Here is a 26,791-nt window from a genome sequence, read left to right on the forward strand (position 1 = left end):
CAGCAGGTCTGTCCTCCCTGCCTCCCTTTCCAATGCTCATCAACTCTCCTTCCCACAGCCCCTTCTCCTGTGTGAGCTACTTCCATCTGGAAACAAATCTCAGCCCAGGCCCCAGCTCTGAGCATCACTAAAGCCAAGATGTCGGTGGAAGACTTGGATCTGTCAGAGATTAAAGACGATCCTCATCACCTTGCCACCCACATGGCTTCTGCCAGGGAATTCCGCCTTCTTCTGAAAGTCTGAGCCCTATCATTTTGCCATCCTCCTAATACCCTCCCAAAGGCCCTCTGCATATACACACCTTTCGGAAGAGGGAAGTCAGTCTCTCCCGAGTGTTGTAGTGGGGAGAGTTGACCCAGATGATACGGATGAGACTGATCAGCTTAGGGAGCTTAGTAGAGATGTCCCTAGGTCTCATGAAAGCCAATTCCTGGTAAGGTTCCTTCAGAATTGACAAGAAGGTCAGGTTCGATTGTGCTTGGCGAGAGCCATCCTGGCAGTAAACAAAACCCAGGAATGCATTTATTCACTGGAAAGAGCTGATTCAGAGCATGTACTTAATATTCATCTTTTTTTTTTAATTTTTTGTTGTAGATGGACACATACCTTTATTTATTTTTATGTGATGCTGAGGATGGAACCCAGTGCCTCATATGTGCCAGGCAAGTGCTCCACCACTGAGTCACAACCCAGCCCCTTCATATCCATCTTGAACACCTTCCTGACTCACCTATACCAGGAAGGCCTCCCAGTGAACCCTACCCAGAGGTCATCATTTCAGGTCTCAGCACCCCTCAGGAACAGAGTTTGCACATATCGAATTTTATTCATTTACAATTTTCTGTGAAAATGTTTCAGACTGGGAATTCCTCAAGTTCAGATCTGCTGTCTACTCCTCTGTGTTCTCCAGTTGAATTCAGAACTCCATACAAGTGGACATTTCATAGTTGTTGATCAACTATCAGATATCACTCCCATTCCATCGCCCAGTCCCCTTAGCTAGCTGCCCTGTTCTCAACTAAGACTTTAGATATCTCTGGTTACTTATGGCTCAATTCCCTTAATACCCAGTTGAAATTTTCACCTGGAAAGAGAGGTCTTCTATCTCTATATCATACTGACCATTTCCTGCATGATCCTACACTAACATAATCAGGTTTCTGTATCACTTTTCTTTTCTTTTTTTTTTTTGCAGTACTGGTGATTGAACCCAAGGGTGCTCTATCACTGAGTTATGTCCCCAGCCCTTTTTAAATTTTGAAACAGAGTCTCACTAAATTGCTGAGGCTGACCTCAAACTTGTAATCCCCCTGCCTCAGCCTCCTGAGTCACTGGGATTACAGGTGAGTACCACCATACCTGGCTTCAAATTTATTTTTAAAGTAGCTATTTTGAAATTCTCTTGACTGAACAATACAGATGTGTTTTTACTAATCCTATTTTTGTAAGCCCTATTTTCTCAGCTGGATTGTAGGGATTAGACTCACAGAGGATAATCAACGTGTAGCTGTCTCCCTACCTCAACTATGAGTTCCTTAGGGACCCTGTTCAACTATTCTTATCTTCTCCCACAAGTATGAGTCTAAACTGTAGGCGGATCAGTCTCTGTGGTGATGATTACATTGGTTCCCACTCTTAGCCCCTCTTGCGACTCCAGCCATTACCCACTTTTTGCTAAGCTCCCATCCTCTGATCCACTCACAAACCTGGATTTGCTGAGCCAGTTTCATAAAGGGAGCCAAGTAGGATGACTTGGCAAGGCGCAGGATAGACTCAATGTGTTTGACTCCCGGCTTCACCAGCTGTTTGCTGATGCCAGACAGGTCCATGCATCGGTTGCGCCAGAACTCAATCTCCTCCAAAGGTCCTGAGTTTTCTCCTGTTTCCACAGTCTCCTGGGAGCTGAGTACCTCCTTTATCTGCCGGGTCCAGTGGATCATGGAGGCTGCGGGTGAGAACCAAATCTCTTGTGTGTCTTTATGCCTTTCCTCAGTTGTGCCCTCCCCTCGTCACCCAACCCACCTAACCCAGCTCCTTTGTCAGCATCGTGGTTGCCTCTTCTCTTGTCTGCAATTCCCACTAGACACTGGCAATGCTAGACACTCACTCTCCAGTCGCTGCACCAGCTCTTTGTCCTTCACCACCACCTCAGGCTGCATGTTCACGGCCTCTGTAGGGATGTAGAGGACGGTGTGCCCCTCCAGTTTGTACCGAGTGTCTAAGGAAAGGACCATGGAAGTTCAAAGGGGGTGAATTTTTGCTGCCCAAGTATCAATCATGATTGATGATCAGTGGGGATCTGAGAGGTACAGCTGGTTCCACATCTGCAGACTCAATCAACCATGGATGCAAAATAGTTTTTTAAAGCTGCATCTGTACTGAACATGTACAAACTTTTTTTTAATCATTATTCCCTAAGCAGTACAGTAGAAAACATACTTACATGGCATTCACATTTTATTAGGTATTATAAGTAATCTGGAGATGATTTAAAGTAGACAGGAAAATATGTGTAGGTTATATGCAAATACTACACCATTTTACATAAGGGATTTGAACAGCCATGAATTGGGGTATCTGAGGGTTCCTTGGAACCATTCTCCACAGCTACTGAGGGATGAACTACATATGCATTTCAGGACAGCAGGCAGGGGAAATTATGACTCATGTTTTTTGATATTGAGAGAAGAAATGACAGAATGCAAGAGAAAAAAACTCAGGGGAGTACAACAAGAAATTGCCGTAAAATAACTTCAAAGATCTTATGGCCTTCCAGAATCTACCATGATGCATGCAAGTCTTCTGCTCCAACATTACCTACATTTCTCCTTACCCCAACTGTATTCTTAGAAATTTTCAATTCTAAGTTCCAGCATGTGCAGCCAACCAGTTCTACAGCAGCAAAGTGCATCTGGATTAGATGGCATATTTTCTTTTTTTGACATTATGATAAAATTTATTTATGAGAGACTGATCTCCATTAGTTAGTAATACTTAAGATGTCCCTTGCTCTTTAAGTCAGCAGATTTGTAGTTTTGATTCAAGACACTTAGAATATATAAAGGCAAAGTGCTTCTGTGTGTGTGTGTGTGTGTGTGTTTCAGTATTTGGTTTAAAAATGTATATGAGTGGGCATATGCAGTGAGATTCCATTCAAAGATTCTTTTAATGGCTGGGGATATAGCTCAGTAGTTAAGCACTTGCCTAGTATGCAAGATACCCTGGGTTCAGACCCCAGCACCTCAAAAGAGTAGATTATTTTAGATGTTGATTTGAATGTTAGTAAGAGCTGGCAGTGTGGCTCAATGGTAGAACACATGAGGCCCTCAGTTCAATCCCCAGCTCCACCAAAAAAAAAAAAAAAAAAAAGAGGAGGAGGAAGAAGAAGAAGAAGAAGAAGACTGATTTTGCACCCTTTTCTGCTCATTCAACAAACACATATTGACCAGAATCCCACCAGCCTCATGAGCTCTACTAAGGAGAAATCAAGCACTCACCCGTCAGACAGGCCAAGAACCTGTGCAGATGTGAAGCAAAATGATTTCGAATGCTCTCAGGCCAGGTTGTATTTGTAAAGATCTGAGGGGCAAAGACACCAGTGAGCAGCCGAAGTAGGGCTGGGATGTAGGAGCCCCGCACTGTCCCGAACTGCACAGTCGTCTCAAAGTTCTCTGGAGTGATGGGGACCGGTGCTTGGCGAATGAAGTAGACAATCTGATTCTGGGTCTGCATGAAAGAAGATCGGAGTTCAATCTCCAGGCTCCACCATGATGCACAAAGAAATCTAAGGCCCCCACTGTGAAAGCCTGACCGAGTTCTTTGTCACTGTCCCTTAGTATATCCTGATCCTTCTCTAAATGTGTCATAAGGTCTTTTCTTTTCTTCTCAGGAACATAATAGATTCTATACCCAGAAAGATGGAGAGGAAATACAGAGTGTGCCCTGAAGGTAGGGACTCTGCATTTTGCCAACTTGACTCCAGAACCTAATCCAGTGCCTGGCACTAGTTTATACTCAATATATGTTTGTTGGATGGATGGATTGAGGGACGGGATAGAATGGATGAAGCACTTCAGCCAGGGGCAAAGAACAAATAAGAAACTTATAGAAGTAAGAAATAATTATCTTGGATTTCCCATTTGGGTTGTATATGCTTTTTCCCCAGTTTTTCATTTGTCCTTCAATTTTGCCTATGGTGAGTTTTTGTAGTTACTTATGTTCAGAAATGCATTACTTACATTAATTATATCTAAAACATTTCAAATTTAAAGATCTAATGGCTACCTGCTTAGGCCATTCCCATCCTAAGGTCAGATTCACTAGTTTTGTTTTCTTTTTAGTGGTTTTGTAACTACTCTTTACAATTTCTTTGATTTTAAAAAGTGAAAATAAAGTACATAGAAGAAACTAATAATTATCCATCTTCCCACTACTCAGGAATAAATCCTGGCATTTTGTGTTCTTTTGTTTAAATCCTAACAATTATTATTTTTGTTAATATGATATGTGTTAATTATGAAACAACACAGAAGAACTGGGGGTGCAGCTCAGTGGTGGAGCATTTGCCTTGCACGCACATGCTCTGCAAAACACACACAGACACACACAAAGTACAAATATAAAAGTAAAAATATCTAAAATTCCACTGCCCAGAAATTAAATATTGTTAACATTAGGAAAAACATTATTTCAGAGATTTTCCTACAGACATATAGAAAATTTAAAGGTTGCTTTAAAACAGGATTGTGGGGCTGGGGATATGACTTAGTTGGTAAAGTGCTTGCCTTACATGCATAAGGCCCTAGGTACAATTCCCAGCACCACAAAAAAAAAAAAAAAAAAAAAAAAAAAAAAAAAAATCATGCTATTTTAGTTAAAAGTATTGTGTTTAATTATATTAGAATTTAATAGATAAAAACAAAGAAATTGAAGTAGATATAAGGCATTGCTGAGGCTTCAAATAAATGTTCTTCATCCCTAAGAGATATTTCTTCAAAAGACCAAAAGTTTGCAACAAAGAAAGATTATGAAAAGTGTTGAGTTTTCTTAGTGCCATTCAATGTTTTGTGTGCTGGGGATTGAACCTAGGCGGGCTTTACCACTGAGCTGCACCCGCAGCCCTTTTTATTTTTTATTTTGAGACAGGGTCTCACAAAGTTGCTGAAGCTGGCCTCAAACTTGTGATCCTCCTCTAAGTCGCTGGGATTACAGGCATGTGCCACTGCAACCAGCTCAATTTTAAATTCTATTGACTCACCCTTTGAAAGACAAAAGCCGGGGCTGGGGAGATAGCTCAGTCGGTAGAGTGCTTGCCTTGCAAGCACAAGGCCCTGGGTTCGTATCCCCAGCACCCAAAAAAAAAAAAAAAAAAAACAAGAAAGACAAAAGCCACAGGTAACATCCTCACACTCCCTCTCACTTTCCTACCCCTTGCCCATTCTTGTTATAGTATGACTTTTACAATTGTCCAGGTTTATAACCTTCACATTCTATAACACAGCTATAAGTTCCTAAGGTTATTTAATATGAGTTCTTTATTTAAATGAATTGAGTGATCATTAATTCTCTATTCCTGAGTCCTTATTTGGTTCATTTCTTAATTAATTGAATTCCAATTGATTTGTTTGTCTTTTCGCAGTGCTGGGGATAGAGCTCAGTGCTAAACAAACACTGTACCACTGAGTTACATCCCCATCCCTCAGTTGATGGTTTTTGTTTGTTTGTTTGTTTGTTTAAAATAGGAGTCTTTCAAGATTGAAAATGACAGCTTATTTGTTTCATTTATCCCTAAGCATCTTGGCTGGGAATAATACCCTTGTCACACTATCTTTCCTGGAAAACTCTGTAGGAATGGTCTGGGTTCGGAGAAGTCAGAGATCAGCCTGATGTTTTTCCCTTGGTAGATAATTTGAGGTGTTTTGGAGAAGAAGGGCCTAACTAATTTTCCCTTTTTTTTTTTTTTTTTTTAATGTGGTTCTGGAGATCAAACCCAGGGCACAATTAGCATGTACTCTGCCACTAACTACATCCCCAGTCCTATTTTCTAAATTTTTCATTCTGAAAAAGACTCCAATTCATAGAAAAGTTGCAAAGAAAGTACATACCCTTCACCTAGAGTCACTGATAGTTAACACTGTATTTTCTTACCCTCTGTCTATAGCTGAGCCATTAAAGAGCAGCAGGCTTCACAATACCATACCCTCTAACACTTAAGCATGTCTTGTAAAAGCAAGGATAATCTCCAACATACCCAACACTGTAATAATCACACTCTGAAAATTTAAGCTTGTCCACATCATGTACAACCACAAGAATGAGATCCTAATTAGAATAAATCATACTCTGTGTATGTCAAATACACTCTACTGTCATGTACATCTAAAAAGAATAAAAATTATTTTAGCATCTGAAAAATGCATAAAATAAAATTCACTATCTTAAAAAAGAAAGAAAATTTAAGCTTATATGACAACCAGTCCATATTCAACTTTTCCCAATGGTCCAGATATCATTTATAGTGGTTTTTTTCTCAACCACAATCCACAGGACCCCTTAGTCTCCTTTCATTTCAAACAATTCCCCAGCCTTTTCTTTCTTTCACAGCATTGGTATTTCTATGAATTCACGCCAGTTGCTTTCCAAAATATCCTTTAATTTGGATTCATCTGATTGCTTCCTCATTATTACAGTCAAGTTAAATATTCTTGGCAAGAATAGCCAACATAGGTAATGTTCCCAACGAATTAGTATCCTTGAATTTTAGTATCGTAACTAAGATGTGTATTGATGTGAAACCTTGAGTAACAAATTTTGTGGAATAGTGTGCCCTTTTGGTTCTTTTGTATTTAAGAGAAATTCTTTGTATTTTTACCTATAATTATATATTCCGTGTCATTTGCTGGTTCTCTATACTAGATCATCTATGCTGGTCTTTCTAATTATGTTAATGTCTTTGGCCTTCTCTTCTGCACACCCTGTGATTACCTCATCTCTCTACGACTGTGATAGGCTTTTCAGCATCAGTTCTTCAGTTTGTTGCAGTTTTTAATCTACCCATTTTGTAACATGCAGCTTTATTTATTTCCTAAAGTCTGTACTCTCCCTTTTATCTCATTCTCACCTTTTATCATTTCATCTTTCATTTAAAAAAATGAATTCATGTTTATATTAGGTACACTGTAACATGATGCTGGTGTGAGGAATTTCCTTCTGTTCTTTCAGTTATGTCTTCCTCCTTTGCATGCTTTGTTCCTTTTTTTTTTTTTTTTTTTTGTTCTTGATATAATATGCCTGCCGTTGCCATGCAATTTCTCCTCATTTTGCTCATGCTCGGGCAGCTCTATGAATTCATTCTTTTGGCTGTAACATACTGTGGGCGACTTCTAGATGTCCTACTGTGAAGGACCAGTTTATTTTGCCTCTTGAAGATAAAGTGAAAGGCTTGGGTATTTTATATTGTATTCACTTTTCTCTAGCCTAAGAGACCTGACTGAGGGAATGAGCAGGTGGTCAAGGCTAATTTAAAGCAGCGTCAAATCTTTGTTAAAAGACCAAGGCTGGCTCTCTCTTTTAAGATTGTAAATGATCCAAGGTTCCCTCCATCCAGCTGGGGGCGTATCTTTCCTATGGGTAGTGTGGGTCCCTGGACTCAGTGCTTAAGCTTGCTATTGATGACCTTTATATTTTTATTTATTTATTATCTATTTTTGTTGCAGTTCTTTCACAGTGCTGGGGATGGAATCTAGGGCCTCCTCCATGCTACAGGACTCTATGGTTAAATTACATCCCAGTCCAGTGTAATAATTTTTCATTTGTTTTTTTGCAGTGCTGGGGATTGAACCCAGGGTGTTGGGCATACTAGGCAAGCAGCTCTACCACTGAGTTGTGCCAAGGGTAATATTTTTTTAAGGAAGTTTCAACTGACCATCTTAACCAGGAGAATATAATTAAGCCGATAATCTGTTTAGAATGCATGTCAGCAAACTAAATAGATTCTTCTTAATTGAAAAACTTCATGTTCCATATGTTTCCAAATTCTATTCATTTTCTTATCCATTCTTCGCCAATTCACAGATTTTAAAATGCCATTTTTTTGTAGAAAATGCTTATATATCTGTTTCTCTACTTCTCTTTTCTGTATTTCCTATGCTTCTGTACTGTTACTGATAACGTCTATTTTTGCACTTTCTACATTTCTGTACTGTTGCTTATAACATATTCCTGTCCTACTATAACTGTTTTAATTACTGTAGCTTAATAAAAAGGATTTTATAGTCATATGTCTCCTCCATTACTTTCCTTCTTCATTATCTTTGCCATATTCCTGCATTTTTTCTGGACAAAATTTAAAATCTTTGTGGGCATAGCCTGTAATACCAGTGGCTTGGGAGGCTGCGGCAGGAGGATTGTGAGTTCAAAGCCAGCCTCAGCAACTTAGCAAGGACCTGAGCAACTTAGCAAGACCCTGTCTCTAAACTGAAACTGAAAAATCAAAAGGGCTGGGGATGTGACTCTGTTCAATCCCTGGTACCAAAAAAAAAAAAAAAAAAAAAATCCTTTACACAGAAATCTAGGGACAGCAACATTTTAGCACTATGATTGGAGCTGCATTAAAATGATACATTTTTGTCAGGCATGGTGGTATGCTCCTACAGTCCCAGCTACTTGGGAGGCTAAAGTGGGAGGATTTTTTGGTCCACAAGTTTGAGACCAGCTTAGGCAACAGACCAAAACCCTGTCTCAAAAATAAACATAAGGGACTGGGGTTGTGGCTCAGTGGTAGAACGCTTGCCTAGCATGTGTGAGGCATTGGGTTAGATTTCAGTACTGCATATAAATAAATGAATAAAAATAAAGGTCTATCAACATCTAAAAAAATTAAAAAATAAAAAGGTAAAATTTTAGATTAAATATCTTTTATAGTACAGAATAGAGGACATGGACACAAACCAAATAAATACAATTTTCTCATCCTAGACAAAGGTGCCAAAAATATGCAATTGGAGAAAAAAATAGCCTCTTCAACAAATGGTGCTGGGAAAACTGGAAATCCATATGCAGCAGAATGAAACTAAACCCCTATCTCTCACCCTGCACAAAACTCAACTCAAAATGGATCAAGGACCTTGGAATCAGACCAGAGACCCTTCATCTTATAGAAGAAAAAGTAGGTCCAAATCTTCAACATGTCGGCTTAGGATCAGACTTCATTAACAGGATTCCCATAGCACAAGAAATAAAAGCAAGAATTAATAACTGGGATAGATTCAAACTAAAACGCTTTCTCTCAGCAAAGGACACTATCAGCAATGTGAAGAGAGAACCTACAGAGTGGGAGAAAATCTTTGCCACTCATTCTTCAGATAAAGTACTAATTTCCAGAATATATAAAGAACTCAAAAAACTCTACACCAAGAATACAAATAACCCAATCAACAAATGGGCTAAGGAAATGAACAGACACTTCACAGAAGATCTACAAGCAATCAACAGATATATGAAAAAATGTTCAACATCTCTAGTAATAAGAGAAATGCAAATCAAAACTACCCTAAGATTACATCTCACCCCAATTAGAATGCCGATTATCAAGAATACAAGCAGCAATAGGTGTTGGCGAGGATGTGGGGGAAAAGGTACACTCATACATTGCTGGTGGGGTTGCAAATTAGTGCAGCCACTCTGGAAAGCAATGTGGAGATTCCTCAGAAAGCTTGGAATGGAACCACCATTTGACCCAGCTATCCCACTCCTTGGCCTATACCCAAAGGACTTAAAATCAACATACTACAGAGGTACAGCCACATCAATGTTCATAGCTGCTCAATTCCCAATAGCCAGATTGTGGAACCAACCTAGATGTCCTTCAATTGATGAATGGATAAAGAAACTGTGATATATAAATATATATATATATATATATATATATATATATACACACACACACACACACAATGGAATATTACTCAGTTATAAAGAATAATAAAATTATGGCATTTGCATGCAAATGTATGCAGTTGGATAATATCATGCTAAGTGAGATAAGCCAATCTCAAAAAACCAAAGGACGAATGATCTCGCTGATAAGCAGATGATGACACATAATGGGGGGTGGGAGGGGGGCAAGAATGGAGGAAGGAAGGACTGTATAGAGGGAAAAGAGGGGTGGGAGGGGTGGGGGGAAGGAAAAAATAACAGAATGAATCAAACACCATTACCCTATGTAAATGTATGATTACACAAATGGTATGCCTTTACTTCATGTACAAACAAAAACAACATGTATCCATCCCATTTGTTTACAATAAAAATAAATTTTAAAAAATTAATTAATTAAATAAATAAATAAATATCTTTTATAGTTTTTTTTATTGTGGAACGGGCAATTGAACCCAGGGGTGCTCTACCACTGAGCTATATCCCCTGCCCTTTTTATTTTTTATTTTGAGACAAGGTCTTGCTAAATTGCCAAGGCTGACTTTGAACCTGGGATATAGCCTGGGATATATTGCCTTAGCCTCCTGGAGTCTCTGGGACTATAGGTGTGCACCACCATGTCCAGCAAAATATCTTTATGATATTAAGATTCCCACTCAGAAACAGGATATGGCTCACCATTTATTCAAATCTTCTTTATGGTCTGCGACAAAGTTATTTTCTTTCACATAAATCTCACTTTATATTAAATATTTATATACAAATTACAGAAACATTTTTACAAATTTTGGGTTTTTTTTTTTTTAGTGAAATCATTTTTTCATTATCTTTGTGACTGAAAACAGGAAAACCCATGGCCTGTTTTGTTTCTGCTTAATATGGAATGCTTCAAAATTGTGTTATTGTGGCAGTCATTATCATTTCAAGTCCTGTGTATGTATTGCCAATAAAAGCAAACCAGTACCCTTTTCCCCCCATTATTTTATTTCAAAATTTTTCAAACATATAGAATAGCTAAAATAATTTTACAATAGTGACCCATACATCTACCATGCAGATTCTACCACTAACATCTTACTGTATATCTTTCTTTTACATCTCCCTACCCTTCATGTACCCTTCTTTAACATCCTCCATGTCATTGAAATTCTAAATCCAAAAAGACTTTCAATAGCTCTCTCTGGAATACAAGTCAATTTCTTTAATATAACATATAAGGCTCTTCACAAGCTACCTTCTCAGTATCATATTCTTCCTTTCTGTGTACATTAAGAATATGTGGGGGAAGTTTTCTGGTTCACTTATTTTTAGTTGTTGGTACTGGGGATTGAATCAGGAACCCTTTACCACTGAGTTATATTCACGAGCCATTTCTGGTTTTGATTTTGAGACAGGGTCTTACTAAGTTGCTTAGGGTCTCACTAAATTGCTAAGGCTGGCCTCCAACTTGTGATCCTCCTACCTCAGCCTCTCGAGTCACTGGGATTACAGGCATGCCACCACACCTGGCATATTAAGTTTTTTGTTTTGTTAATTTTTTTAGTTGAAGATGAACACAATACCTTTATTTTATTTATTTCCTTTTATGTAGTGCTGAGGATTGAACCCAGTGCCTCACACATGCCAGGCAAACACTTCCCACCAAGCCAGAACCCCAGTCCACGTTAAGTGTTCTTTATTGAACAGTCTTCAACTGCTCTTGATGAAATCCTACTTTACCAACTTCATCATCAGCTCAAATATCATTTCCACCATCAAGTTTTCCCAGAATTCTGCTGGCTCTGTTAGTTACTTCCTAGAAGCTACTATAACATTTTCGCCCATGCACCAAAATATATCATAGGGTATAACTCAGTGTTAGAGCACATGCTTAGTATGCATGAGGCACTGGGTTCCATCCCCAGCACTACCACCAAAAAATTAAAATTAAACACTCACACACACACACACACACACAGTAAATATTTATATATCTGTCTTCCCCACTCGCCCATGCTATCAGTAAAAGCAAAGTGGTGTCTCATCCTTCTCTGTACCCTTGCTTCCAGGCAGGGCACCTGATACACTATTGGGTTCCATGGGCCTTGGTGCAGAAGATAACAAGACTCAAGGATGCTGGAGCTATGCGGAACCCTCAGCACCCTAGAAGACCACCACTGATATGGGAAAGTGGAGTACCCACCTGTATGGGCATGCCCAGTTCCAGCTTCAGTCCAAAACAGGGATCAATGAAGATGGTAAGGACGGATTCCGTGGGTTCCCGGGCAAAATGTTCCAGAATGGCATCATGCTCCTCTGTCCACTCGGAATTCGCCAGTCCTGTCAGTGCAGCTCGGGAGAGGAAGAGGGGCTTCTACCAAAGGAGAGCAGACGGAGAGGCAGAGCAGTCAGCTGTTAGAATAAGCCATTCTCCCCTCCACAATCACACACGAAGATGTGGGAGATGAGAGGAAAAGCCAGACAGGCTCAGAATTCAGAAGCAAAAACTGAGGACGACTGAATGATAGGTTTCAGGCTTTTAAAGAAATGAGACAATAGATTCTCTTGCTTCTGAGAGTGAAAACAGAATGTGTCATAGAGGAAGACGATGGGCTATTATCTTCCCAAGATATTTCATTTGTTCCTGTAATTGTAAAAATGCTTTCTCAGGCAACCCTCAATCTCAAAGGTAAAAGGGAATTATGGGAACATGTAGGATGTTAGCCTAGATCAAGTAATTAGGAGCAGGGAGATGATGAACAGAAAAGGGATAAGAGTACCAGAGCAATTTCTTCCTAACGCAAACCCTGCAGATGCTAAAATAAGTATGATACTGGGTAAAAGCCAATCAACAGAGCATTAAGGAAGAAATAATGGGTGGGGGTACTGAAAAGCACCAAAGAACACACTGATTAGATAGAAAATAAATTGTAACTGGTTGCTAGAAAAAAATTAATCTATAGAACTCTACTAAATAAATTAAGGAAACTGGAAGTGATAAAGATATAGTTCAGTGAACTTGAGAAGTCACCCTGTCCTTCTTCCCCTAATGATCCTAAAAGACAAAAAGTAATTGCTCTTGAAGTTTCCAAGTCAAGACAATTTAATTGACAGTGATCTAAGATCTTTCCTATATACAATATGGATGAACCAATGAGAAAAACACTAAGACCCTAATAAATAAATGGCCCAAAGGGCATGAAAAGATGTGTCATGTCATAAAAGAGAAAAAATGCAAATATGAAAACATATGAAAAAAATGTTTTGTCTCACTTAAAGTCAAAGAATACAAATTAAAAACAACAAAGACATCATTTAATGCCTATTTTTTTAAAGATCCTTGCTAAATTGATAACCCCTGGATTTGAAAGGGTTTGTTGCTAGTGTGAGAGCAAAAAATACAATCTATTTGGAAAATAATTGGTTTCATTTTTTAAAATTTTTAAAGATGTTGATAGACCTTTATTTTATTCATTTATTTATAAGTGGCACTGAGAATCAAACCCAGTGCCTCACACATGCTAGGCAAGTGCTCTACCACTGAGCCACAACCCCAACCCTAAAAAACAATTGGTTTTAGATAGCAAAAACACTGGAAATGCCAGGTGTAGTGGCACATTCCAGAAACTCAAGAGGCTGAGGCAGGAAGATCACAAGTTCAATACCAGCTTTGGAGAGGCACTAAGCAACTTAGTAAGACCCTCCTTCAAAGTAAAAAATAAAAAGGACTGGGGCTCAGTGGTCTAAGTGCCCCTAGGTTCAATCCCTGGTACAAAAAAAAAAAAAAAAAAAATTAGAAGTGTTCTTTACTCTTTGATTTGGTAACGCCAAAGACTCTATCTCAAGGAAATATTAAATATTTCAAATGTGTTAGTTTTATTTATAATATTTATCACAGTATTATTATCAAAACAAAACATTAGAAATGTCAATACATACTAGAATAATGGGTTCATGCACCTACCAGAACACTATACGGCCATTAAAAATGGTGCTTACAAAAGCTATGTAATAACATAAAGAATGATAAAATATTTTACGAAAAATCTTAACACAAAAATTGTAATGTGTGATATAGTTGTAAAATTACAAATTTATGCTCAGAAAAAAAAAGACATGTCAACATCTTAAACTTGGATGTGTTTGGGCAGTAATGCTATTTTCCCTTTCTTTGTATTCTTCTGTCCCTTCCACTTTTTAAAAATGAGAGATTATCCCAAAAAACCAAAGACTGAATGTTTTCTGATAGGTGTATGCTGATACATAACAGGGGGTGAGGAGGACACTAAGTGAAGGTTGGAGGAATGTTGGATTGTGTAGAGGGAAATGAGGGAAGGGGAGGAGAAGGAAAGATGATGGAATGTGATAAACATCTTTCCCTGTGTAAATGTAAGATTGCATGAATGGTGTGACTCTACTTGTACATCCAGAGAAATGAAAAATTGTACCCCATTTGTGTACAATGAATCAAAATGCATTCTGCTATCATGTATAATAGAACAAATAATTTTAAAAAAGAAAAAATGGGAGATTATTATATTTCTCTCTCCTTTTAAAAAAATATCCGGATCACCACCCTATTCTTCTCACCCACAAGACTATGGATACAATTCAGCTTTGTTGCAACTTGGAAGTAAAGATGTAGTGGTCATTTAGTGCCAATTTCTCAAGATGATTGAGGCAGCTTCCATAAATTCTTCAAAGGAGAGGATTGAACGAAAGGAGAAATTAGTATCTAAATAGGACAATATCATTCAGCTTGTTCAACTTGTTACACTGTCCACCCATAAAACTGTTCAAGGGTGGACAGAAAAAAGGAGATCAGTTTCTCACTGAAGGCCCTCCTTTGAAGGGAGCTTAGACCATTTTGTCCTTTAATCATAGACTGGATCTGAGTAAGCTACCAGAAAAAATTAAGTAGGGAAAAGTGACATTATCAAGAATTCCCCATACACCTTCCACCACTGAGCTCTTGATTCACCAATCTGGGGGAAGAAATATTATTAGCCTTGGGGAAGACCCAAGCCTACCACATCTGTCTCAGATGCCACCAATTGTTGTTCCTTTACTTCAGGTTCCTCCAAAATTGGCTCTAGGAAGAATAAAGATACAGAAATGAAGGCATTGCTTAGAAAACTAAACATGGTCACCATACCACCCAGCAACTCTACTTCTAGGTCACCAAAAGACCTGAAAGCAGAACCCATAAGATGTTGGTTTCTCAACAGGCAAAGGTGAAAACAACCCAAATGCCCAGTAACATTATGAACAGATAAACAAAAAGTCTTGTCATATAGTGGAATATTATATACCATAAAAAGGATTGAAGGTGTGGCTCATGCTACAACATAGATGAACCTTGAAAACATGATGCTAAGTGAAAGAAGTCAGTCATATAGACCACATTATTATGTGACTTCCTGCATATAAAATGTCCAGCATAGACAAATTCATAAAGATAGAAAATAGGTTAGTGGTTCCCAGGATCTGGGATGCAGCTACTAAAAACAAGGTTCTGGGTTGGAAGCGCAGCTCAGTGGTACAGCTCTTGTCTAGCAGGTACAAGACCCTGAGTTTGATCCCCAGCACTACAAAAAATTAATTCACTAATTAGTTTAATGAATAAAAAATAAAAAGCAAGTTTCTAATGCAACTAAGAAGTAAAGATGTAGAAGTCATCTACTGCCAATTTGTCAAGGTAGCTTTCTTCTAGAGGGAAAAAAATGTTCTAAAATTAGATAGTGGTGATGGTGGCACAGCTTTGTGAATACATCAAAACCCAGCAATTTGTACACGTTAAAAAGGTGAATGTTATAGTAAGCGAATTATCTTTGAATTTAATTTAAAAAGCTGACTGGGGGCTGGGGTTATAGCTCAGTGGTATTGTGCTTGCCTAACGTGTTAGAAGCCCTCTTTTATCTCCAGCTCTGCATAAAATAAATAAATAAATAATAAACCTCTCTATTCTTGAACCCACGAAATTATTTAGGCCCCCTCTTTCTCCAGTGAAGAGGCCTCAGTTGCATTATAGGCATTAATCTTAGTTTCAGGGCTGCCTGGGAGGCCCAAGTCCTCTCTGAACCTCTACCCGGGTTGCTGGGCAGCTCAAAGGCTCCATATCAAACAATAAGTAAGCTTAGGGCTGGGGTGAGAGAGACCCTTGTTGTCTGGAGGCCAATGATTTTATTTCAAAGCTCCTTTCTTCCATTTGCTCCCCAGTGGATTCTCCAAACACAATTGAACCTCTTTGACTTCTCTCCTACCTCCCTTTACTACTGGTACCCAGTTTCTAGAAGTCAGAACTAATTTTAAACTGCTTTCAGATGAGCACTTAAGAACTCAGAAGAAAAATGCTACACATTTCTAAGGTCCTGGATCATAGGTCAGGTTCCTATGTCTCTGGACCTTTCTCCCACATCCACGCTTATCCTCTTAACCATTAATATTAAAAGGGTATTCTAACTGGGAATGTAGCTCAGTAGTAGAGCACTTGCCTAGCATGCACAAGGCCCTGGGTCTGATCTCTAGCACTGCAAAAAAACAAAACAAAAAAACAGTGGGGGGCGGGGATACTATTTTTCTCCATCTTTATAGGTTATTAGTAGTGTCAAGAAGCCCCAGTCTGTACTTAGCTCAGTCCTATCTATGCTAGTCAGTGCTCTAAGCAAAAGCCCAATGACAGTAACAGCTACCAAAAGCCTTCCAAACCTGCTGGCTCCTAGATCAAAGCCACAGAGGCAGCCTCTTTAAACTCTTTGCTCTCTCCATCTAGACTTCTTTTCCTGTCGCCCTGAACCTGAACCTCCACAGTCTACCAAGTCCCTGCCAAAATGAGGGCGGAGATACAGGAGCCTTCAACAGATGGCAGAAAGCATCAGCCGGGCTTAGGATTCAAAGGGTGGCAAAGCAGGCTGAGTCTCCATGGTGATGGGCTTAATGGGAGAAAAACATTATTTGTTTTGCCACCCAGGGTGAAAATGAGAAAAAGGAAGAGATCAAACCCTCTGCGGTGGAGTGGGAGCAACCAGGAACAGTTGAAATAAGGGGGAAAAGGCTAGAGAAAGGATTGGCTGATGGACTCCTGGTGCATTGGTGGGAAATTTTAAGACAGAAAGAATAAGTATAAGGCTGGCCAGGAGGAAGAAGCACAAAAAAGGGACCCAGCAGGAGGGCTGAGGTTCTGCTAAGTCCTCATGTCAGCAGCAGGGTGAGGGGAGACACAGAAGTGAGAGAACCTGCTCCTCAACCCTAAGACACTCAAGAAATACAACCATTTTACCTCAAGCCCCTCCGATTTCTCCCTGCCCTCCATATCTAAACATCCCCTGCCTTATCAAGTACCCACCAGGCTCCTCCTTGAGTGGCTCAGGCTTAGCTTCAAGTTCTGGCTGGCTGGTGGCCTGGGCATTCTCTGCAGCCTGTGCAGCCAGAGCGGCCTGAGCAGCTCGCCCGGACCGGCCTGCCCGGGGACCTGCCCGGGAGCCTGCCCGGGAGCCTGCCCGGGAGCCTCCCCGGCTACTTGCTTTCCGCTTCTTATCAGCTTTGCTGGACATGGTTCAGGCAAAACCTGCAGGCACATGGGTATGGGGAGTCCACCACCAGATCCCACCCCCAAACCAGCCCCCTGATACACACAGTGCCTTTCAGATTCATAAATTGAACGAGATCCCCCAATACAGTCATCTTTTCTGGGTATACCTATACCCTGCTCTTCAATAACAGACCTGAACTCTATGCGGGTCACAGAGGCTGGGGTGTAGCTCAGTGGTAGAGCTTAGCATGTTTGGAGACCTGGGTTCAATCCCAAGTACTGCAAAAGTCAATAAATAAATAAAATATGAAGTGTGGAGTCCTTGCTTTTTTTTCCCCCCCTGGGATAACCTACTTTCTTCATAGCATTTGGTTAAAATCAGTCAGGTTGGGTGTAATAGCACACCTGTAATCCCAGCAACTCAGGAGGTTGAGGCAAGGAGGATCCCAAGTTTGAGGCCAGCCTAAGCAACTTAGTGAGAACCTGTCTCAAAATAAAAAGGACTGGGACTGAATGGAGATATAGCGCAGGGGCAGAGTGTCCCTGGGTTCAATCCCTGGTAGAAAAAAAAATCAAAGTGAGTCTCTCAAGGCATTAGTAATAAGTGGAGTTTAAACATAACAGATACCCCATTAAAGATGGTTTAGGAATCCTTGTGTCTACCCAGGGGTATGGAGAATGTATGAATGTAAGATAATCAGTAAAAAAATCTATCAAGGGCTGGGCGTGGTGGCACACACCTGTAGGCCCCGGGGGCTTGGAAGGCTAAGGCAGGAGGATCACAGATTCAAAGACAGCCTCAGCAATTTAGCTAAGTACTAAACAACTCAGTGAGATCCTGTCTCTAAATAAAATATTTTTAAAAGGGGGGGGGGGCACTAGGGATATGGCTCAGTGGTTAAGTCACTCTGGGTTCAATCCCTAGTACTAAAAATTTTTTTAAAAGTCACCAAGCTTGGAGTTGCAAGTTGGTACAGCCACTCTGGAAAGCAGTATGGAGATTCCTCAGAAAGCTTGGAATGGACCCACCATTTGACCCAGCTATCCCACTCCTTGTTTATACCCAAAGGACTTAAAATCAGCATACTACAGAGATACAGCCACATCAATGTTCATAGCAGCTCAATTCACATTAGCTAGATTGTGGAACCAATCTAGATGTGCTTCAGTTGACAAATGGATAAAGAAACTGTGGTATATATACATATTACTCAGCCATAAAGAAGAATAAAATTATGGCATTTGCTGGTAAATGGATGAAGTTGGAAAATATCATGCCAAGTGAAATAGGCCAAGCCCAAAAAACCAAAGGCCAAATGTTTTCTCTGATAAGTGCATGACAATATATAATGATGGGGGGTGGTGGGGGGAAGAGAAGAAGGAAGGAAATTTGGATGGTGTAGAGGAAAAAGGGGTGGGAGGGGTTGGAGATGGAAAAACAGTAGAATGAAAGACAGTATTATCCTATATATATGTATGATTACATGAATGGTGTGAATACATATTGTGTACAACCATAGAAATGAAAAGTTGTACCCCATTTGTGTACAATGAAATCAAAGTGTTTCTGTAAAAATAAAAAAATATTTTAATAAAAAAATTTCTTTAAAAAAGTCTACCAAACTGTTGTATAGGGCCCTGGGTGAATGAAAGACCAGTCACAGAAAGGAAGACTATCCCCAAGTACACTGCCTTTTGTCAACATGTTATTGAAGTAAACCAAATGGCCTTCCTACATACCTTCTCACTTAAATGGAAAAAGTCTCCTCTTATCCACATTAAAATCTACAACAGCCTTAAAGAAAGAAGAGTAGTATTTGCCACTCATCTTTTTAGCTTTTTAATTGCTATGGGGCAGGAACCCTGTTTTGTGTTTAATAAGATTTCTTAGCACAGTTGGCTGACTCTGCTAACTGTAAGATCAGGATCATTTAACTCCAAATGCCCTGAGAACATACAGAAGCAGGAAGGACAAAAGTCATCTAATAATGAATTGTAAATTATGTAATGGGGAAAAGGAAATGAAGGCATGAGGAAGGTCCAGTGTGCCTCAGAAAAGTAGGATGGCAGAAAAGAAGCATCTCTGGCAGTTGTTCAGAACCTTGAGGGCAGCTGGGCATGATGGCACACACCTATAATCCCAGTTACTTGGGAAGCTGAGGTAGGAAGATCCCAAGTTCAAGGCTAGCCTCAGCAACTTAGTGAGACCCTGTCTCAAAATAAAAAGGGCAAAGGATGTGGCTCAATAGGAGAGCTCTTGCCTAGCATGTATGTGGCACCAGGTTCATTACCCAATTGGGGGGTGGAGGGGATCCCAAGAGCCATGTTGGACCGGCTGGCCATTCTCTCTTCATCCAACTATAGCCTGACAGCCAACTGTGGCTTTCCTTCCTCATCCCCACAGGCTGCCACAGACATTGATCATAGGTTATGAATTTCAAACTTGAAGGAATTGTACTTTGCTCCAAGGAAAATGTTCTGTTAGGCCAACAAATCAATAAAACCAACTGCGGCAATGTTGCTTCCTCCACCGGCCTCCAGGGAAGCATCAAGCTGCCCTTTGCCTCAAACTGAAGCCTCAGGAGCATTCACCACGGGGTTCACCCCATGAACCAGCACCTCAGACCCCAGGAGACGCTGTCGAACTAGCCTTGGGATTCACTCTGTTACTGGGAAATACCTCAGTGGCCCAGAAGGCAAATTTCCCTTCACAGTAGCTTCCCCAGCTGTCACAACTGTCCCCTCTTCATTGCACCATTGCCCCTTCTTGTTCCTCTTCTCCCACAGGAATCCCTTCTTCTCCCATTCCACCCACAACTGCTTCTTCCTCTCCCCTCAACTGCCCATTTTTCTCCCGTCCTCCCCACAACTGCCCCTCCTTCTCCCCTCCCCTAACCACTATACTTTGCTCCCCCTCCCACAACTGCCTCTTCTCCCCGGCATTCCTTCCCTCTGACCCGACACACACCTCACAACGCCGACCCTCTCCTCCCTAGACCGATCGATGGGGCCACACCAGCTAAGAAGTTGCCCCGTGTGGCCCTCTGGGGCCCCGCGCCTGTACGCGTCGCCATGGCAACCCCTGGCAGGGAGGCGTGAGCAGCGGGTCCGGAGAACCCGACGCTTCTGCTCATGCGCTGTGGATCCTGGCTCTGCGGCCCCACCCCACGCGGGTCTACCCTGCGTGGACCCATGGCAAAAGGGCAGGGGATAGGGTAAAGCAACTAAATTTGGCGGACCGAAAGGTGGGTTGAGTGTGAGAACCAAGTTGGAAGGACGGTGGCTGGAAACAATGCGCTATGGTCCCTCAGGACATTGAAAAGACAGGGAACCCAAGTGCCCCAACCCCGATCCCAGGTGTGTGGGCTCCAGCCCGAACGGGTCCAGCAGATGGCGCCCGGAGTCCCGCCTGCAAGGCTCATTCACCATCTGAAAGGTGCTCCAGGATTTCCAAGCAGCCGTGGCTGCAGCTGGGTCCAGGAGAAAAACCGGGGCTGGAGCACCCCTGCCCTCCGGCGCGTCCCCCCTTAGTTCGGACTGGGATCTAGGATTCCTGGGTGTCGCAGGCAGGGAAAGGGAAGGAAGACTGGAACTGGAATTTTTGGAATCGGAGGATTGGCTATGGAAAACGTGGTGTGTGTGTGTGTGTGTGTGTGTGTGTGTGTGTGTGTGTTGGAGGGGGACGGGAGGCGGAGACTCCCTGGGGAAGGTGACCGGGCCGGGGAGGGGCTTTGCTCTCCATAGGAACAAAGGCTGCGTCCTGAGGAAGCGAGAGGAGCGGGTTGTGAAAGAGGGGCAGACCCCGAAGGGTGCTAGGGGGCGCTGTGGTCCGGGGCTGCTAGAAGGCGCCTAGAAGACCGAGCAGTACCTGGGCCTGGGAGAAGCTTTGGGGAGACGTGGGAAATATAGGGAAGAAGCAGAATCAGGGGGATGGGGAGGTGCCCTCCCTGCTTGCATCAATAGTGCCTAATTAAGACAAAGCCAGCAGCGAGCCCACTGATTACATTTCCATGAGGAGTTAAATTGATGACATTTTCTTTGCTGGCTGAGGAGAGAAGCTGGCACCTCAGTTCCCCCTTTTTTCTGATCGGTGTTCACACCTGACAGGTCTTATTATGCCAGTCTGTTACTACTACTGACGGGCAGGTGGACCCTGACCTCACCATCCCACCTACCCTCCATCTTTATTTCCAGAATCTACAGCCTCTGCCTTTGCCCCATCCCTATCACTATCATTATCTTTAAGGTAGGTTTCTGGGCTCTGATCTGTGGCCTCCAGCCCAGCCCAGACTCTTGTTGCTGATAGCAGGGATTGAAGGAAAGAAAGGTCCTGCCACACCCCAAAACCAGCTGCATAGCAGGCAAGGCAAAGATGGGACATGTAGGTGATCTACTAGCCAGATGGCAGAAAGTGCTGATGTGATTGGTCAGAACCCCTAGGGAAAAGCCCCAAAGGAGTAAAAATTTGAGGGGAGGCATGGGGTAAGGAACCTCAAGGGCAGGTTCATGAGTCCCTCAGGGAAAAGAACTTTGCATAGATCCCATTTCTTTTCTGACTCCCCTCTCAACTGTGGATGTGCCTAGGGATCCCAGCCCCCTACATTATGCTAAATAGGTAATCAAACATCTCGCTTTGCTAATTACTGCTCAATCCGATTAAACGCTGCTGAAGCTCATCAACAGAGGTGGAGGTAGGGGGAAGGGATGAAGGGGGGCAACCACAGCTGTGATGGGGGTCTTGTCCCCTTGGAATATTGGGGACAGCTGAGAAACAGCCAGGGTAGCAAGACAGCACATCCCAAAGGAAAGGGGTAGAACAGTTGTACTCTCAAGTCCCTTAACCTTGTACATCCTTTGAGCCACAGGCTTTTCCCTCTGCCTGGAACCTTCATAACCCTCAGAACTCAGGCATCCGGCCATTCCCACAGCTCCCACACACTCCCCTGTCCCACATTTAATAAGTTCTGTTCTCTCACTGTCAATATTTGATTTCTCAGAGCCATCTCCACGGAGAGGGGATTGGGGGAAGTCTTCCCTTCTTCCCCCCTACCTTGGCCCTCTCTGGCCCATCCCCAGTCTCTTTGTGCCCCCAACCTTCTCTGAACTTACCAACTTAATGAAATGATATTAAAGTCTTAAGCAACTCCAAAAAGAATGGTTGTTATGGAAGAGAGTGGGCAGGACGCCTGGGTCCCTGAGGGGAGCAAGGGTTGAGAAGGGGGAGAGGGAGCCATAGGCTAAGATCTAGAGGCCCCAGGCTCAATGGGGAGTATCAGATTTAGGGTCAGCTGGGGTGCCAGACTTCCAGATCATGGTGGGAAGCAGGACATGAGGGCTAGGGGCTAGGAGAAGGTGGGAATAGAGAAGACATTCAAAGGGTCAGGGTCTCAGTTCAAAGCATCCATCAGGATGGAGAGACCAGGCAGTGGGTGGAGACAGGGCCTCTGTGCCAAAAGCCTCCCTGCTGACTGTGCTCTGGGCTGGTCCTGTGAGAACCAACGTGGATTCTTCTGCAACCCTGACTCTTCCCTCTTTCCCCTTTCTTCCCTAGCAGCCCCCCACAGGTGATTTGTAGCTGATGCCCCCAGGATGGCAGGGGCCAGGACTGTCATTCCATGCATGACATGAAGAACTAAGAGCTTCCAGAGAGCAAAGAACAGAGGCCAAGGGATGAGAAGCCAAGCACCACCCCTACCCCCCCAACCCCATCTCACTCCCCTGGGGACCCTGGCCCAGCCCCAGTCCCCTTGGGGTGGTGGGAATGCAAGGACATTTGGCTGGGGCTGATTGATGAGGGAGGAGGCAGCCACTGGGCACTGAGGCTGCTGTTTGCTGAGCACACAGATTCCTCCCCACTCACCAGCTGCCGCCCCCTGAGGCTGCTCAGTTCCCTACCACCAGCAGCCACTGGGTTTGGGGGGAGCTGATGCCTGAGTTTCTGATGGCAACAGGGGATAAGAGGGAGAACCTGGAAACCAACTACTTTAATTCCCTATGACAATCAGAAGTATCTGGGACTGGTCCCTTCTGAAGTCCCTCCAGGACTCTGTCTTTTCCTGCCACCTTCCAAACATCACTCTCCACGCCCAGTTGTTATTGCCATTCATTTTGAATCCTTTTTTCCTGTCCCCATCCAATCTCTGAGCCCATGCCAGCCAGCCTCCTGCCCCAAACTACCTTGCAATACTTCTCCTGGCCTGCCTACAGACCTCAAAACTCTCTCCAAAAAAAGGGATCCCTATGTCTGTGGTTGCCAACATAGCCCCATAGGAAGCTCTGTTTTTTCATTCTAAACTAAAATTCCAGATGTGATATCAACCATTCCCCATCAAAAAGTCCCACTGTGCCTGACAGGTTGGTGCATGCCTATAATTTCAGCAGCTCAGGAGGGGCAGGAGTATAGCAAGTTTAAAGTCATTCTCAGTAACTTAGTGAGATCCTAAACAACTTAGAGATACCTTTTCTCAAAATTCAAATTTTTTAAAAAAGGGTTGGGATATGGCTCATTGGTTAAGCACCCCTGGATTCAACCTCTGGTACAAAAAAAAAAAAAAAAAGTCCCACTGCAAGATGGTCACATGCCTATAACCCCAGCAGCTCAGGTGGCTGAGCCAGGAGAATTGCAAGTTCAAGACCACTTGAGTAATTTATCAAGACCCTATTGCAAAATTAAAAATAAAAAGAGCTAGGAATGTACTTCAGTTTTAGCCCTTGGGTTCAATTCCCAGTATAAAACACACACACACACACACACACACACACACACACACACTTAAAAAAAAAAAATCAAACAACAACAAAAAAAATTGCAATCCCTGGTTACAGTTCTCTTTTTTTTTTAACACTCCTCACCCCTAGTGGAATTTGTATCCCTCAGTAGCTTCTGTTTGGAAAGATGGCAAAGTCTGCACTGTCGCTCAGTCCTCAGGACAGCCTTGATCCTGTGCTGTTTGGGACAGCTTTAGTTTCATGGTCCACAACCCTCTTGGTCTCTTGTACTCTGCCTGCCTGCTTGGATTCTGTACTTTAGACTTTGTGTCATAGCCTCTGAAAGCTCAGAGATCCTTGCCCTCCCAGATCTCAAAACGTACTTGAAGAAAACAAAACGAATTCACAGGCTCACAAGAAACAAAGGAGCAGAAAGGAAGACTGAGTTAGATGGGCTTCCTAAATGTGGATTCTAGACCCTAAGTGACTTGCTCCCCAATGGGCTCATGGTAGGGAAGAACAGGACACATCTGGAATGTGTGTATGGTGTGATGTCCTCCTTGCTTATTCCCAGACAAGCTAAGATTTCACCTCTGTGACTTTGCACTTGCTGTTTCCGCTGTCTGCATGCTCTTCCTCATATAGTGCTTGATTTACTTCTCATTATTCCAGGTCCTTAGCATTCCAGTTCCTGGTTGTTTCAGAGGGTTCTTCCTGACCTCCTAACCTGAAGCATTTCTCTATTACTCTCCATCCTGTTACTCTGTTTTCACTGTCTGAAATTGCATTACACTGTTCCCCTTCAAAACCAATGTTGCCAAATTCAGTGGTGCATGCCTATAATTCCAGCAACTTGGGAGGATGAGCCTGGAGGATCGCAAGTTCAAGGTCAACCTCAGCAAATCAGTGAGACCCTGTCTCAAAATAAAAAATAAAAAGGATTGGGGATGTAGTTTAGTAGTAAAGTACTCCTGAGTTCAATCTCCATTAAAAAAAAAAGCCAGGCGTGGTGGTGCATACCTGTAATCCCAGCAGTTTGGGAAGCTGAGGCAGGAGCATCAAAGCAGCCTCAGCAAATTAGTGAGGACCTAACCAAGTCAGTGAGACCCTGTCTCTAAATAAAATACAAAAATGGGGATGTGACTCAATGGTTGAGTGCCTCTGAGTTCAATCCCTTGTACCAAAACAAACAAACAAACAAACCTATGGACTTCAGAGATAGGCATGTAGCTCAGTGGTAGAGTACTTGCCTAGCATGTGGGAGGCCCTGGGTTTAAGCCCCGATACCCTCAAAAGGAAGAGGCATGAAAGTATAAAACAAATCAACCCTCAAAAATGTGGTGTTATGAAAGTAGGGACTTTGTCTTATTTACCACATACTCCCAGTGCCTGAAATAGTACCTGGAACAAAGTAGATGTGAGATTGAATGACTGAATGAGTGAGTGGACAAATGAATGTCTTCCAGTACCTCAATTTTTGTTATAGTTGTTATCCTACAAGTGTATTTGTGTACTTGCACCTAGAAAGCCAACAGGATGTTATGTGTCATTCTGTGTGGAACACAGCATTTTCAAAAAGTTCAAAAGATTCTCAAGTCACTGCACATGAGAAAGGCTGTAGGTGTTGTGTTGATAATGTCAGGTGGTTGGCAGGGAGTCTATGGATGCCAGTGCTCTGAGGGGGCGTGTCCTAGGGCACTGTGGGTACGTGCTGTTCCTCTTCCCAGGTGTATATCTGTCCCCAGGTGTCTTCCTGTCTCTCAGCCTGTTATGATGTCTTGGCTGCTTTGGTGAGGTGTTTCTGTCACGGAGACTATTTATTCCCACTTCTCTTCCCTGTCTCTCCACCTGTACCTCTAGATGTATGAGTCAGGGAGACTCCCTCGGCTCCCTTGCCCCCTCACATACACAGCCCTGCCCCAGTCTTGGACCCCTCCCTTTCACAGTGGGCCCTGTTGCTGGGCTCTGGGTTGCCATAGTGACGGTTGCCAAGTCCCTGAGGCTGATAGCCAGCGATGGGGCTGTCGGCTCCATCCACGCGGGAGGCTGAGGGGGGCTTCCCATTGTGTGGAGAAGGGGATGTTGCCAAGACAACCAACCCCCACTAAGGGGCAGGGACCAGCCCTTCCACACCCCCCCCCAACCTCCCCACCTCGGGCTGCTCCAGTGTGGGCTCCGAAGGCAGGCATAAATTCGACAGCCCAGCACCTGGTCTCCCAGTTTTCAACATCCCTCCTGCAGCGCCTGCACCTAAGACCCAGACCTCTTGCTGAGACAAGGGGAAGGGTCCCAGTGGACAGAAGAGAAGAAGGGGGACCCCTTGACCTCCAGGCAGATGGGAGACAGCAGGAGGGAACCTAAAGTCAGGGGCAGGGTTGGGAGGGCAGAGGTTGTGACCCCTGCTGACTCGCTCCAGTGATGCTCCTGACGGCTGCTTTTGTGGTTGGAGAATGGGGCTGAGTCTGGGGGGCTGGGCACCTGGGCTTTTAGAGGGAGAAGAGCCTGGGTTATGGGTACACAAGCAGCCAGGAGATGGGCACTTGATGCCTGACTCCCTACTTTCTTCAGATCACCTACATTCCTTCTCCCCATGTGAGTTTTCAACAAACTCTGAGTCAGAGGTCCTGATAGGGGTGG

General features: G+C 42.8%; 1 protein-coding gene across 10 annotated transcripts in view; it reads right to left on the reverse strand.

Annotated features, from left to right (window-relative positions):
• Dnah2 (dynein axonemal heavy chain 2) overlaps positions 1-20,489 on the reverse strand; it is a 110,433-nt gene extending 89,944 nt beyond the window's left edge. For 9 of the 10 annotated variants that reach the window (XR_007107928.1, XR_007107929.1, XM_047547328.1 and 6 more), the window contains exons 1-8: positions 20,415-20,489; positions 17,261-17,482; positions 14,946-15,007; positions 12,119-12,289; positions 3,498-3,726; positions 2,108-2,218; positions 1,707-1,945; positions 302-493 (exon numbers count right to left, since the gene is read on the reverse strand). Coding sequence is in view for 8 of the 10 variants with exons in the window: in XM_047547328.1 (XP_047403284.1) it covers positions 302-493; positions 1,707-1,945; positions 2,108-2,218; positions 3,498-3,726; positions 12,119-12,289; positions 14,946-15,007; positions 17,261-17,468 (1,212 nt within the window). In the remaining 2 variants the exon portion in view is untranslated. Of the gene's footprint in view, positions 1-301; positions 494-1,706; positions 1,946-2,107; positions 2,219-3,497; positions 3,727-12,118; positions 12,290-14,945; positions 15,008-17,260; positions 17,483-20,414 lie in introns of those variants that run through there. The other variant, XM_047547327.1, reaches the window with a different exon arrangement.
• Positions 20,490-26,791: the final 6,302 nt, after the last annotated feature.

Source organism: Sciurus carolinensis, chromosome 3 (assembly GCF_902686445.1).
Source record: "Sciurus carolinensis chromosome 3, mSciCar1.2, whole genome shotgun sequence".
NCBI lineage: Eukaryota > Metazoa > Chordata > Mammalia > Rodentia > Sciuridae > Sciurus > Sciurus carolinensis.